Below are 14906 nucleotides of genomic sequence, written 5' to 3' on the forward strand. Positions count from 1 at the left end.
TAATTTATTTAATGCTAATTAAATAGAATTTATTTTACCGCTAATTAAATTTTATTTACTGTTCATTTAATTTCATTTACTGTATGCTTAAATTAAATTAAAAGTATTTTAAAGCAAAATAAGAACATAGCTAAATAAATTAAGTTTATTTACTGTAAAAAAAAATGTATTTTTGAAAGCAAATTAAGAGCAAAGTTAAAAGTAAATAAATTAAGGTATAGAAAAAAAATACAAAATAAAAATCTATTTAAAAAAGGTACTTTAAGATCTCTTCTAAGTTTACCAGTAATTTTCCATAAATCTCTCATGTAAAATAAAAACAAACATAAAAATGTGTGAAAGGAGCTAATGTTGACCATTATAAATAAATCTGAATAAATTATAAATTATGAATAAATCTGACCATTGCGGCTGCAGTGTGTTCCTGCTGGAGCTGCAGAATCTTCACACACAGCTCCTCGCAGTAATCCAGCTTCTGCTGCTCATAGTACAGTGCAGCCAGATGAAGGAGGACCTGCATGAGAACACAGCACTGAAAACTCCCTCTGCACATCATGATCACATTCACACTGACAGACTGACCTGTTGATCGTCCGGCCTGTGGTTTAAAGCATCTGTATAGTGACGTTTGGCTTTTTCCAGCTCGTGTCGGAGGTGAAACTCTTGAGCCCAATCACAGCAGATGGATGATAACAGCTTCTTCTGTTCCTCTAAATCTGCCTGATGTTCACTTGAAGCACGTATAATAACTCTGAGCTGGAGATCATGCATCTGGCAGAAGAGCAGACACACAAGTTATATCACACAACTACAATTGTTTTATTATGCTTTTTTATTTGATGTTTCCTTCATCATGTAATTTAATGTGCATTTAATGATCTGCAGATTTCATACAGAAAAACTACATAACCCATAATGCTGTTTGGAAAAAAATCCACCAATCAGAGAGTCGAAACTAGATATTTGGCTCCACCCACTCATATGAAGCACAGCAAACTGCACAATCAACACCTTCAACATTTCTCTGCATTTTTAATTGGTGTCATTTGCAATGCTTTATGGGATTGTAGTTCTTTCTCTTACTAAGGCACAGCCTTGTATGTTCATCTTTTTGTCAGGTTTTCGTGTTTCTGTAACTCATATTAAAGTTTGTAATACTGACCAATAAAAAACAGACTGAGCTCTGACCAATCAAAAAAGAGTGGCCAATTGGAGCAGACCAATCAGAAACAAATGACCAATCAGATCAGACTGACCAATTAGAAGACTGACCAATAAGAACAGACTGAGCTCTGACCAATCAAAACAGACTGACCAATCAGAGAAGACTGAGCTGACCAATCGGAACAGACTGACCAACCAGAGGAGACTTAGCTCTGACCAATCAGAACAGACTCACCAGTCAAAACAGACTGAGCTCTGACCAATCAGAAAATAATGACCAATCAGAGGAGACCGAGCTCTGACCAATTAGAAAAGACTGACTAATAAGAGCAGACTGAGCTCTGACCAATCAGAACAGACTGAGCTCGACCAATCAGAACAGACTAAGCTCTGACCAATCAGAACAGATTGACCAGTCAGAACAGACTAAGCTCTGGCCAATCAGATAATAATGACCAATCAGAGGAGACTGAGCTCTGACCAATTAGAAAAGACTGACTAATAAGAACAGGCTGAGCTCTGACCAATCAGAACACACTGACCAACCAGAGGAGACTAAGCTCTGACCAATCAGAACAGATTGACCAGTCAGAACTATGACCAATCAGAACAGACTGACATGTCAGAGGAGACTGAGCTCGACCAATCAGAACAGACTGACCAATGAAAGGAGACAAAGCTCTGACCAATCAGAACAGATTGACCAGTCAGAGGAGACTGAGCTCTGACCAATAAGAACAGATTGACTAGTCAGAACAGACTGAGCTCTGACCAATCAGAACAGACTGACCAACCAGAGACTGAGCTCTGACCAATCAGAACAGACTGACCAACCAGAGACTGAGCTCTGACCAATCAGAACAGACTGACCAACCAGAGACTGAGCTCTGACCAATAAGAACCGACTGACCAATCAGAGGAGACTGAGCTCTGACCAATCAGAATAGAATGACCAATCAGAGGAGACTGAGCTCTGACCAATCAGAACAGACTGACCAATCAGAATAGATAGACCAATTAGAGGAGACTGAGCTCTGACCAATCAGAAAAGGCTAACCAATCAGAGGTGACTAAGCTCTGACTAATCAGTAAAAAAAAAAACAGACAAATCAGAGCGGACTGACCTCTGACCACTTAGAACAGACTGAGCTCTGACCAATCAAAATAGATTGACCAATCAGAGCAGACTGAGCTCTGGCCAATCAGTGAAGGCTTACAAATCAAAGCAGACAGAGTTCTGACCAATATGAAAAGGCTGACCAATCAGAGCAGACTGAGCTTATTAGAAAGGCCACTTTAACATGTTGGTGTCTTGACAACAAAAAAAACAATCAAAAACAAATAAAAAGGCAGAGTGTTTCAGGCTGAGTTGCTGCATCTTTGTACAGAATGAAATGTTGGGGTACATTTACACTATGTAAATGACCTCATGAACAAACCTTCTGTATGACGTCCAGAGCAGACTCATCCCTGGCCCGCAGCACTTTAACCAACACTCGGAGAGCTTTAACATCATTCATCATTGCAGCCAATGCACAAGCTGCAAACACAGAAACAACACATGAGCAGAAAACTCCAGCATCTCATAAAGATGTGTATTGAAGCTGATTCTGTACTCGGCTGATGATCCAGCGCCTGTTCCAGGACCTGCTGAGCTCTGTTAAAGCGTTTCAGCTTCAGCAGCAGTTCAGAAAGCTCTAAACTCAACACACAGTCCAGAGAATCCCTCTTCAGAGCAGTCTCGTAATAACACACAGCCTGAAACACATCACAAACACACATAAAAACTGCTGTATGCACATTTTAGACTCTTAAAAAGTATAACAATATAATAATAAAGGGTTTTTGCAGAAACATGCTCAGTGAACAGACTTGTTTATCTGAAAAACAATGCTAAAGTCGGATATTCTGCTTTGAAAATGTGTGTTCCCTTTCAGAATGTCTTTATTTTGACCTCCGTAACTCTGTCTACTAATAGTTATATTTAAGCACCACGGGTTACAGTGTATTCCATTTCAGTCTTGAAGACTGCATCAATATATGTGGACAGCTGAAAATGTGATCTCTGGTGAACAGCAGCAGCCTCCAAAACGAGACGCAGATTCAGAGTTATGGAAATCTACAAGGTGGTATTTAATTAGAAAATAATATAAATATTACAAATGCAAACAGTAGCTGAGCAGCTTATGTTGTACAATCATGTTTGTGTTGTCAATCTGGCAACCCAGGCTGGAGAGAAAAAAAAACTAAATAAAAACTCCCCAATGTTTTGAATTTAGACTGCAATACCTAGTTCCACCACTAGGTGTCAAACACTTACATCAGCACCTGTAGGCTGCGTGTTCATCGAAGCAATCTTTTCTGTTACTGAACATTTGTTTTCTGTTTTTGTCAATGGTAGAGCCACATTTTTTTTTAGCACCTGCAGCGTAACGAGGCATTTTTCAGCGTTATTTTCAAGTTAAAAAATTCAGTGCCCATAAGTGTTACTTTTGAGCTAAGCCGTCTAATCACAGTGGAAGAGGGGTGGACAATAAAAAGCTGGTCCGAGCCCCTCCCCCGAAGAATTCTCAGCCTATAGTGATCAATGATTGGCTCCTGTACTGGTAGGCGAGGCTTCATTTGCCATATTGACTTTGACGCTTTTCCACATTTAAACCTATTTGAGTGATCATGTCTTGAGTATTCTAGTATAGTCTTTGCTAAAGGTAAGAGATGTTATTAATATGCAAATGCAATGGAAACTGTCAGTTTGATGTCAACAGAAGGATTGCCACTCCAAAAGCAGAAACAAATTATCACTTTCATTGTAGATTACCAAAACAGACCATTTTTATCAGTGTATTAACTTGCATGGAGTAATCATTTACCCTAAGAAGAACAACGTGAGCAAGCAAAATAACCATTGTCAATCTTTATTTCAAGCGGACTTTAATGAACCTGTTCATAATCAAATATTCATCTAAACCTGTAAGAGCCACTTGCCTTGTCATATTCATGAGCCTTCACTAAAGCGTGGCCTATTTTCTTGGTTAACGTGCATTTTGGAGCAATCGTCTCAACTTCCTGGTAGATCCTGGCGGCTTCCTCTGGCTTTAAGAAGCAGATGTGTTCATGATTTATAAAGATGCTGTTAAATACGTCAAAATCTCAAATCATGTAAACGTACCTGGTGTATCTTCATGAAGGCATCAGCCAGTAAGATGCTAGTATGAGCTCCTGGAAGCTGCTCAGTTATTTCTCTGAAACAGATTTATGATTATATACAGTATACAGTCCATCTGGAAAGTATTGATAGCGCTTTATATTTCACATTTATGTTACAGCCTTAATACAAAATGGACTAAATTCATTTATTTCCTCAACATTCTACACACAATACCTAATACCTTACAAATGTATAAAAAAAAAAACAGATGTACATCAGTATTCACAGCGTTTGCTCAATACTGTTGATGCAGCTTTGGCAGTGATTACAGCCTCAAGTCTTCTTGAATATGATGCCACAAGCTTGGCACACCTGTCTTTGGGAATTTTGGCCCATTTCTCTTTGCAGTACATCTTAAGCTCTATCAGGTTGGATGGGAAGCGACGGTGTGCAGCCATTTTCAGATCTCTCCAGAGATGTTCAATAGAATTTAGGTCTGGGCTCTGGCTGGGCCACTCAAGCACATTCAACGAGTTGTTGTGAAGTCACTTCATTGATATTTTGGTTGTGTGCTTTGGGTCATTGTCCTGCTGGAAGATGATGCCAGTCTGAGGTCAAGAGCACTCTTGTGCAGGTCTTCATTCAGGATGTCTCTGTACATCGCTGCATTCATCTTTCCCTCTATCCTGACTAGTCTTCCAGTTCCTGCTGCTGAAACACATCCCCACAGCATGATGCCAACACCAACATGCTTCACTGTAGGGATGCTGTTAGCCTGGTGATGAGCGCTGCCTGCTGTTCTCCAAACGTAACGCCTGGCGTTCACTCCAAACAGTTCAGTTTGAGTCTCATCAGAGCAGAGAGTTTAGTTTCTGATGCTCTGAGAGTCCTGCAGATGCCTTTGGGCAAATTCCAGGAGTGTCTTTCGTCTGGCCACTCTACCATACAATCCAGATTGGTGGATTGCTGCACAGATGGTTGTCCTTCTATAAGGTTCTGCTCTCTCCACAGAAGAACGCTGGAGCTCAGACAGAGTGACCATCGGGTTATTGATCACCTCCCTGACTAAAGCCCTTCTCCCTCGATCACTCAGCTTAGATGGCCGGCCAGCTCTAGGAAGGCTCCTGGTGGTTAAACATCTTCCACTTACGGATGATGGAGGCCGCTGTGCTCATTGGAACTTTCAGAACAGCAGAATGTTTCTGTAACCTTCCCCAGCCTTTTGCCTCCAGGCAATCCGGTCTCGGAGGTCTACAGACAATTCCTTTGCCTTCATACTTGGTTTGTGCTTTGACATGCACTGTCAACCCTGGGACCTTATATAGACAGGTGTAGCCCTTTCACATCATGTCCAATCAGCTGAATTGAGCACAGGTGAACTCCAATAAAGCTGCTGAAACATCTCCAGAATGATCAGTGGAGACAGAATGAACCTGAGCTCAATGTAGAGCTTCACGCCAAACGCTGTGAATACTGATGTACATGTGATTCCTCAGCTTTTTATTTTTAATAAATTTGCAACACTTTCAAAAACTCTTTCCTCACATTGTCATTATGGGGGATTGTGTGTAGAATGTTGAGGAAATTAATCAATTTAATCCATTTTGGAATAAGGCTATGAATACTTTCAGGATGCACAGTATTGTAATATTTAATTCCTATTAATGTGAGAGGGAACTGAAAGTTGCTGCAGACATTTATTTCAACATGATGACTTATTTACATCTGAATTTGAATACTGAGTAGGGGGAGGAGCTTTATTTCTGGGCTCCTCTTTTCACAGCTGAGCTCATTAATATTCGCAAACGATCCAAACATGGTCAATATAGAATGATTCTGGTTTATGGCATAATAAATGAGCACATAAAACACTTTCTGGAGATTTTTTAACTCACCAAAGTCATATACCTACTATGTAGACATCAGTTCAACATCTATATTCCACCTTTAATTAACATAATCCAATCAGGACCTGGTCTATGCCTTGTCTGTCATTAAACTCAGCATGATCTGAAAGATGCAACCATTTTTTTTAATTGTGATGCAGAGAAACAATATTTAATGAGGAAGTAGTGGGCGTGGCTTGTTTTTTTACTGCAAGCTGATTGGATGTAGTAAAGTGGGCGTTTCATTCAGAAAGATGGGGAAACGGGTTTGGGGAGAGTTATTAAAACTTAACAGACTGCTCGTCCTCACTATTTCTGTTTGATGTCATAGCGACAGTTAAAGGGGGGCGTGGTTAAGTATGTTAGCCACACCTAATGCCTAATCTAAGAATTGAACTGAAAACAATCAGGAAGTGCATTTGCAGATTGTAATTAAAGATTACAAGGGCAAGCCATTTAGTTTGTTCGTAACGACATGCACAGATGAATTGTTCACCACAAAACTAGCAATGTGAGCAAACAAAGTCAATATGGTTAGTTTTGATTTCATGTGTAATGATGGTAATAGAGCTCTCACTTGTAACAGGCAATGAAAAGTTTCTTATCGTTTCTCCTCTCCAGATAAATATGAGCCATCTTCTCTCGGGCCTGGATGTAAGAGGACTCGGTAGGCAGAATGTTTTGCAGGATAAGTACAGCGGCGTCTACATCATCTCTCGTTAAAGCCAGATCCACATGAGCGAGTGTGAGCTGCGTCTCCTCCGGCGTCCCTCTGAAGAACACAACCGCATCCTCAAGAACCTTAGCGGCTTCATGCTGGAGAAACACAAAGCTTTTCCTCAGTCTGGCTCAATTTAGGGTTGCATGATATTGAAAAAAATATACTTCAATATCAAATGTATGTTGAATAACTAAATACAGTACTATAGATCAGTGTTTCTCAACCATGTTCCTGGAGGAGCACCAGCTCTGCACATTTTCCATGTCTCCTTAACCAAACACACCTGATTCAGATCATCGGCTCATTAGTAGAGACTGAAAGACCTGTAATGGGTGTGACAGGCAAAGAAGACATCCAAAACGTGGAACTGGTGGTCCTCCAGGAACATGGTTGAGAAACACTGCGATAGATGATAAACACACACATCACCTGATCTCCATTGAGCCTGAGAGCTTCGCTGAGCTGCAGAAACACACACAATCGCTCACTGCTGGAGATGATGGAGGACTGCGGCCCCTCTGAGGGCCCCTGGAATCCCGGCATCTTCATGATGAGGTTCAGACACTGGATGGCGCTCTTCACATCTCCAGACCTCAGCAGAGCTTGAGCTTTAATCAGGTTAAACTGGAACTGATCTCGAATCTGTCACAGATATAAATACCATAAAACTGATTACAAATGATTTTGAGATGGTCCAGGTTGATTTCTTTTTATTATTATTATTATTATTATTTAAAAAAAGCTAATATTTGTCCAGGGCAATCTAGAAAATGAGATTACCAATCTCAAGAGGTAAAATAAAGGTTTAAACAGATAAACGGCAAAGATTAATGGCAAATTCTGCTCATTAAGAATAAACACACTAATACTGATTATACATTATTCTGAGATGGTCCAGATTAGATTTTTCTTTTGTTATTAATGTTGATATTTGTCCAGGAGACTACAAATCTCAAGAGGTTTCCCTGCTAAAATAGAGATTTTATTAAATGTTTTAACTTGATAAATGGGGGTTATAAAGAATTAATACAATAATACTGATTGCAAATGATTTGAGAGGTCCAGATTTGTCCCTGGAGGATATAAATGTGAACTGGACTAATGTGCTATAGTGAGATTCAGACCAGTCGGCTGATGACAGCAGTGATCTCCACATGCAAGCTGGGGTTGCAGGGTTCACGGAGCTCCAGTGCACTCACTAAAGCCTGCAGACGCTGCTTTACCTCAAATGCACAACACAAAAAATGAGAAATAGTTTAGAAATTTTAAAATTGTATTTTTGGAGGGCATTTACAGAATAATTTATTTACATATAACAGAGCTTCTACTTTAATTCTTTTTTTACATTTTATGATTCTTTGTGATTAATTATAAAATAACTAGTAGTTACTAAACGTTTTTTCAAAGTGAATGAAGTAATTGTATTTTAGTAGTTTATTTTTAACATATTTAAAAAATAAAGTAACAAAAGTAAAATAAAATAAAATATCTGCCTTTAATGACAGTCATTCCTTAAAGCACAACGAGAAACGTTTCAAATTTAATTGAATGTACTCGTATTTAATTTACTAGCTTTTATTAATATTCTGAATTATTTTACTAATGCATAAATTCCTGTATGAGTAATTCTATTTGTTTCGTTCTGTATTTTAAGAAAAATGAAGAGTGTAATGTTGAGAATACAATTATTTCACCGCTTAAACTACTGAATTGTTTTTTTTAAAAGTGTCATGTTTGTTAAATATCTGCCCCCAGAAACACAAAGAAAGAAAAAAAATTAACCATAATTTATTTACACTTTTTACGAAAGAAGAGGAAAGAAAAAAAGAACAAAGAACAAAAGAAAAAAAAAAGAAAAGAACTATAATGTATTGTTTACGAAAAAGCTTTTTAAAAAGAAGAAAAGAAAAAAAGAACAAAGAAAGAAAAAAAGGAGAGAAAAAGAAAGAACTATAATGTATTGTTTGAGAAAAAGCTTTTTAAAAAGAAAAAAAAAAGAAAAAAAGAACAAAGAAAAAAAGGAGGAAAAAAAGAAAGAAAAAGAAACAATAAAAAAGAAATAATCGAAAAACAAAAATAATGACAATATTTAATTGTTTTTTTTAAGTGTATTTTTTAAAAGACTGCACTACTTTCCAAGCCCCTCGAAACAGTGCTCTCTGCCTTAAGTAGAAAACTGTGTTATTTATTTATTCTTAAGCCTGATTTACTTTAGCCACTCTTGAAATCACAGTGATAATAGTGAATGAAGCATCTGTTTTACCAGCTCTGTATCTCCATCTTTAACTACAGCGATGACGGTCAACATCTGAAGAGCTTTCAGATCCTGTGCATCACGCTCCAGAACTCTGCAAAATCACACAAATACACAGAATAACACCTAAAGCTATGCATTAAAATATTGGCCCTATTCTGCGATAAGGAAATGCACTTGTTTTTTGTGAACTTCTGATTCAGTTTCCAATGGCAGAAATGACTTTAAATAATAAATATCAGAAAACTGTGTTCATGACTATACACAAAAGGTAGAATAATATAATAAGAGAATATCAGTTTGCAACATCAGGCAGCAGAACCAGCTGTTTTTAACACCTAAAAATCAATGCAAGTGAATAAGAGTGGAAGTCTGGAGCCAAAAAGATTCCACTGGCGCCACCTGCTTGTACACTTGAAGTCAAAATTATTCACCCTCCTGTGGTTTTTCTTTTATTTTCAGTAATTCCCAAATGATGTTCAACAGATTCAGGAATTTTTCACAGTATTCCCTTTCATTTTTTTTCTTCTGGAGAAAGTCTTATTTATTTTATTTCAGCTAGAATAAAAGCTGTTTTTAATTGTTTTAAAGCCATTTTAAGGTCAATATTATTAGCCCCCTTCAGCAATATTAGCTTTAAATTGTCTTCAGAACAAACCACTGTTATACAATGACTTGCCTAATTACCCTAACTTTACCCTAATTACCCTAGTGAAGCCTCTAAATGTCACTTTAAGCTGAATACTAGTGTCCTGAAGAATATCTAGTCTAATATTATGTGCTGTCATCATGGCAAAGATAAAACAAATCAGTTATTAGAAATGACTTATTAAAACTTTTATGATTAAAAATGTGTTGTAATAATCTGCTCTCCATTAAACAGAAATTGGGAAAAATATACAGGAGGGCGAATAATGCTGACTTCAGCTGTATGTGAAGAATAAGGTCAATACCATGAGAAGAGCTCAGACCTGTGTGCGATGTCCTCTGTTTGCTCGTAGTCCTGCAGAGCCATAAATATCTTCATCTTCATGAGGAGTGCTGGGGTGAAGTCTGGATAAATGAGCAAGATCTGATGGATTATGTCTAAAGCGCTCGACTCATTCTGCTTCAGCATGAAGAACTCAATCTGCATCAATACACACATTTATGTTCTGAATTAATGTAATGATCAGATCACACTTGTATACATTACTTGACAGTACATTTTATTGTGTGACTGTGGTGATGAACTCTGTACACGGCCTGTAAGAAGTTTTAGATAAGTCAGATTTTCATTATTATCATTATTATTTATTTATTTTACGATTTAAAATAACTGGAATTCATTTCTGTGATTTCAAAGCTGAATATTAATCATAATTACCTTACAATGTCACATGATAAAATATGTTTTAGTATGCTGATTTGCTGCTCAAAAACATTTTAAAATTAGTACAATTCCTCCAGATTTCTTGTGGTGGTGTGGAGAGACCTACTCATGATTGTGAAGTGCTTTGGGTGTATGGCCATACACGATAAATGCGCTATATAAACACACACATTACTTACTTTCTTTGATGAATAGAAAGTTCAAAAGAAAAGCATTTATATGTCATAAAATCTTTTGTAATTTAGTCTATGCAGAAAAAAATAAAACAAAATAAACATTAAAATTCCTAATCTAAATTGTTTGACTGGTAGCATATACACTATGTAACAACAATTAATAATTACATACAATAATAATTACTGTGAAATGCGCTACGCAAGTAATATCTGTATATACAAATATATACACACAGTTGAAGCCAGAATTATTGCCCCCCTTAATTATTAGCCTTCCTTGCTTATTTTTTTCCACAATTTCTGTTTAACGGAGAGCAGATTTTTCAAACAATTTTTTATTTATTCTCTCTCTGCCATGATGACAGTAAATAATATTAGACTAGATATTCTTCAAGACACTTCTATACAGCTTAAAGTGACATTTAAAGGCTTCACTAGGGTAATTAGGTTAACTAGACAGGTTATTGTAATTAGGCAAGTTATTGTATAATGATGGTTTGTTCTGTAGACTGTCAGAAAAAAAAATATTGCTTAAAGGGGCTAATAATATTGACCTTAAAATGGTGTTTAAAAAAAAATGTAAACTGCTTTTACTCTAGCTGAAATAAAACAAATAAGACTTTCTCCAGAAGAAAATATCATCAGACATGCTGTGAAAATTTCCTTGCTCTGTTAAACATCATTTGGGAAATATAAAAAAATAATAAAAGGGGGCTAATAAAATATTAGAAAATATAAAATTCACATTTCAACTGTATGTATAAATAAAAATAATAAATAAATAAATAAATAAATAAATAAAAATGTGGTTTACCTTTCCCATCAGTCCAAACAGATTTCCTGGGTCCCGAACACCACTGTTAAAGTATTGTATAGCCTGAGGTCTGTTCTCTTCCAGGTCAGACGTCAACACAATCCAGCCCTTCATAATCAAACCCTGATCATAAAGAAACCAGTTTAGAAAATAATCAAACTTTCTGAAGCGTGGAAATATTTTCCCACCGCTGAAGAACAGAAAAAGGAACTGTTCTGGAAATAAACCCTTCTCAAAAGAGTTTATCTGAGAAGATCATTTTCCACCATAAATGTGAAAGGTTCTGGAAATAAACATTCCTAAAAAGCCTGAAGATCAAATCGGATACTCAAAGATGGGAAAAAAAAAAAAAAAAACAATAATAATGTATAATCAGTAAGTCCAGTAAGTGCTCATCTTGAAATATTCCTAACTATATCAATGTTATTCTAATGTTTAGTAAACAAAAATGTAATGCCACAGCATGAGTTGAAGATAAACATGTATGCAAAAACAGACCACTATAATATCTAAAAATAGACAAATAAATAAATACAATTATTAAGCAAAGCAAATAACTCAATACAAAACTATTAAAACTTGTAAATGTTCGAGAAGGAATAGGAAGAGGGATATGTTTACTTAATTCTACCCTTCTTAACTCTAAATTGATTATAAATCACAGTCCATAACAATAAATATTAATCCACAACAATAATCTTCAAGTTAACTGCATAATTAACTAACTTTTACTTGGAAAAACCTCTCAAGCAGACAACAGATAGCAATAAGCAGTTTTGATCATGCAGGGCTTTAAAGCTGTGGTCACACTAGAGTTTGTGCTTGTGAAATTCTGTTGTGCGGTGCTGCGAAGAAGGGTGGGATTAAACAAGATTATTAGACCTTTAAAAAAAGCGAGCGATAGGTCCATAATTTAAATTTCTGTACACAGAGTTTATGTTTTGATCCGCGATTGGTCTCACGCAGTCAAGTGATGCGATTTCGCAGGTCAGAGTCAACCAAGCTTGAACTTTGCAACTGTTTGCAAAATCTGTCTCATGAGCTTGTGTTTCCGGTCTGACGTATGAGCTTGCGTATGAATGGAAGTCTATGGGGAGAAAATTGCAGTGTGACCACAGCTTAAGAAAGCATTAGAGAGTCAAACGAACCTCAGGTGACGTCTCCGAGATTTTCAGCATCTTTTTAATGCATGTTTTAGCTTTGAGGTTCATCTGGAGGATCCAGTAGATCAGAGCTGCGTAATAAAGCGCTCTTTCACCGGCTGTAGATCCAGAGCGCTTCAGCTCAGAGTTCAGCTCATTCACAGCATCTTCATCTCATGTGGACAAAAAACAAAACAAACAAACAAAAGCAGAAGATCCCTGAATCCCTCACTCATTTCATTCATCAGCCACTCAGAGCAGTGTGTGTACATTAAAAGAAATATCCATAAATTAGCACTTTTCTGCATTTTGTGATTCATGTTTTTATTTTTCTCTGTTTATTTCTGCTTTTAAGTTGCATTATGGGATGTTGACCTTTCGTCCAGCAACTTTTGACCTTAAAGTTTTTTTAAAAAGTGACTTTTCTACCTATGTGTAATAGTGTGCAGTGCTGTATTGTCTGGGTTGGTGTTGTATATTACAGGGAAATCTTGTTATAAACTGCAGCACATTTACTGTTATTTTACACACTTTATTTCTTTATTATTTCTTATACATTATACTATCTCAAATTACTGAAATGTCACTTTGTTAAGCATTAGAGTTGAATTTTCAACATCAGAAGTCAACAGAGCAGAGTTCAACATCCCATAATGCAATTCACAACCACAAAAACACAACACACACTAAATACAGAAACTGTTCATTAACTGATATTTTTGCAGTGTACAAAGCAGAAGATACACATCTTTATCTTTAATATAAGACACACATCTTTATCTTCTCTTCTCCATCTACACGACATCTCTAGGATCAGTCATCAAGAAGCATGGATTCTCCTACCATTGCTATGCTGATGATACCCAGCTATACCTCTCTTTTCACCCTGATGATCCCTCAGTTCCGGCTTGCATCTCAGCCTGCCTGTTGGACATTTCACACTGGATGAGAGATCATCATCTTCAGCTTAACCTCGCGAAAACAGAAATGCTTGAAGTTTCTGCCAACCCGACTCTACATCATAACTTTTCAATCTAGATGGATGGGGCAACCATTACTGCATCCAAAATGGTGAAAAGCCTTGGAGTAACGATTGATGACCAACTAAACTTCTCTGACCACATCTCTAGAACTGCTTGATCGTGCAGATTTGCACTCTATAACATCAGAAAGATCCGACCCTTCCTATCTGAACATGCAGCTCAACTCCTTGTTCAAGCTCTTGTTCTCTCCAGACTGGATTATTGCAACTCTCTACTAGCCGGGCTTCCAGCTAACTCTATCAAACCTCTTCAGCTGCTCCAGAACGCAGCAGCACGAGTGGTCTTTAATGAACCTAAACGAGCACATGTCACTCCGCTGCTCATCCGTTTGCACTGGCTGCCAGTTGCTGCTCGCATCAAATTCAAAGCTCTGATGTTTGCTTACAAAGCGACTTCTGGCTTTGCTCCTTCTTATCTGCTCTCACTTCTGCAGATGTATGTGTCCTCCAGAAACTTGCGTTCTGTGAATGAACGTCGCCTCGTGGCTCCATCCCAAAGAGGGAAGAAATCACTTTCCCGAACTCTCACATTCAATCTGCCCAGTTGGTGGAATGAACTCCCTAACTGCATCAGAACGGCAGAGTCACTCGCTGTCTTCAAGAAACGACTAAAAACTCAAGTATTTAGTCTCCACTTCACTTCCTAATCTGCAAAAAAATAAAAAATAAAAAAAATAATAATAATAATTACCAATGTTTTGCTTCTTACACTTTACATACCTGAAACTCGTCTACAGCACTTATTCATTGTTGCTCTTAAAGTTGTGTAAATTGCTTCCTTATCCTCATTTGTAAGTCGCTTTGGATAAAAGCGTCTGCTAAATGACTAAATGTAAATGTCAATATAGAGAAGACATTGATGGAATCGTTCTACAAGTCTTGCATTGCGTCTGTGTTAACGTCTGTAGTAACATTAATAGTTACTTTTAGTAGGGAAAACCCCCGACAGAGGAAAGACACTTTATTGTTTCTGTTTGAATCTTCGTTTTGGAATAGTGACCTCTTTTTATATCCAGAGTTTTTTAATGTCCTCCTCAGGTTCCTGGTATACATTACAAAAATATCAGTCAAATAACCGGTTCCGTACTTCAGAATTTATCTGTCCTTTATTTAATTTGATTTATTAATATTTTTACGTGTTTATGAAATCTACTGTATATTTCAGCTGTTTTCCAGATTCTCAATGC

The 14906-nt window shown here is 37.1% G+C and overlaps 2 protein-coding genes across 24 annotated transcripts in view; one reads left to right on the forward strand and one right to left on the reverse strand.

Annotated features, from left to right (window-relative positions):
* The window catches only part of katnip (katanin interacting protein), a 1410884-nt gene that overhangs the window by 1320540 nt on the left and 75438 nt on the right, over positions 1–14906 (forward strand). The gene's annotated exons all lie outside the window — the stretch shown is intronic.
* The window catches only part of ttc21a (tetratricopeptide repeat domain 21A), a 29376-nt gene that overhangs the window by 12718 nt on the left and 1752 nt on the right, over positions 1–14906 (reverse strand). For 3 of the 23 annotated variants that reach the window (XR_015525290.1, XM_087310068.1, XM_087310067.1), the window contains exons 4-16: positions 12684–12850; positions 11536–11658; positions 10145–10302; positions 9183–9267; positions 8044–8142; positions 7349–7561; positions 6776–7014; positions 4334–4406; positions 4150–4257; positions 2781–2922; positions 2604–2704; positions 583–771; positions 404–514 (exon numbers count right to left, since the gene is read on the reverse strand). Coding sequence is in view for 10 of the 23 variants with exons in the window: in XM_087310068.1 (XP_087166194.1) it covers positions 404–514; positions 583–771; positions 2604–2704; positions 2781–2922; positions 4150–4257; positions 4334–4406; positions 6776–7014; positions 7349–7561; positions 8044–8142; positions 9183–9267; positions 10145–10302; positions 11536–11658; positions 12684–12850 (1808 nt within the window). In the remaining 13 variants the exon portion in view is untranslated. The remainder of the gene's footprint in view (positions 1–403; positions 515–582; positions 772–2603; positions 2705–2780; positions 2923–4149; positions 4258–4333; positions 4407–6775; positions 7015–7348; positions 7562–8043; positions 8143–9182; positions 9268–10144; positions 10303–11535; positions 11659–12683; positions 12851–14906) is intronic. The other 20 variants (XR_015525292.1, XM_087310073.1, XM_087310072.1 and 17 more) reach the window with 14 other exon arrangements.

This window comes from Danio rerio, chromosome 24, assembly GCF_052040795.2.
Source record: "Danio rerio strain M-AB ecotype USA chromosome 24, GRCz13ab, whole genome shotgun sequence".
NCBI classification, from domain to species: Eukaryota; Metazoa; Chordata; class Actinopteri; order Cypriniformes; family Danionidae; genus Danio; species Danio rerio.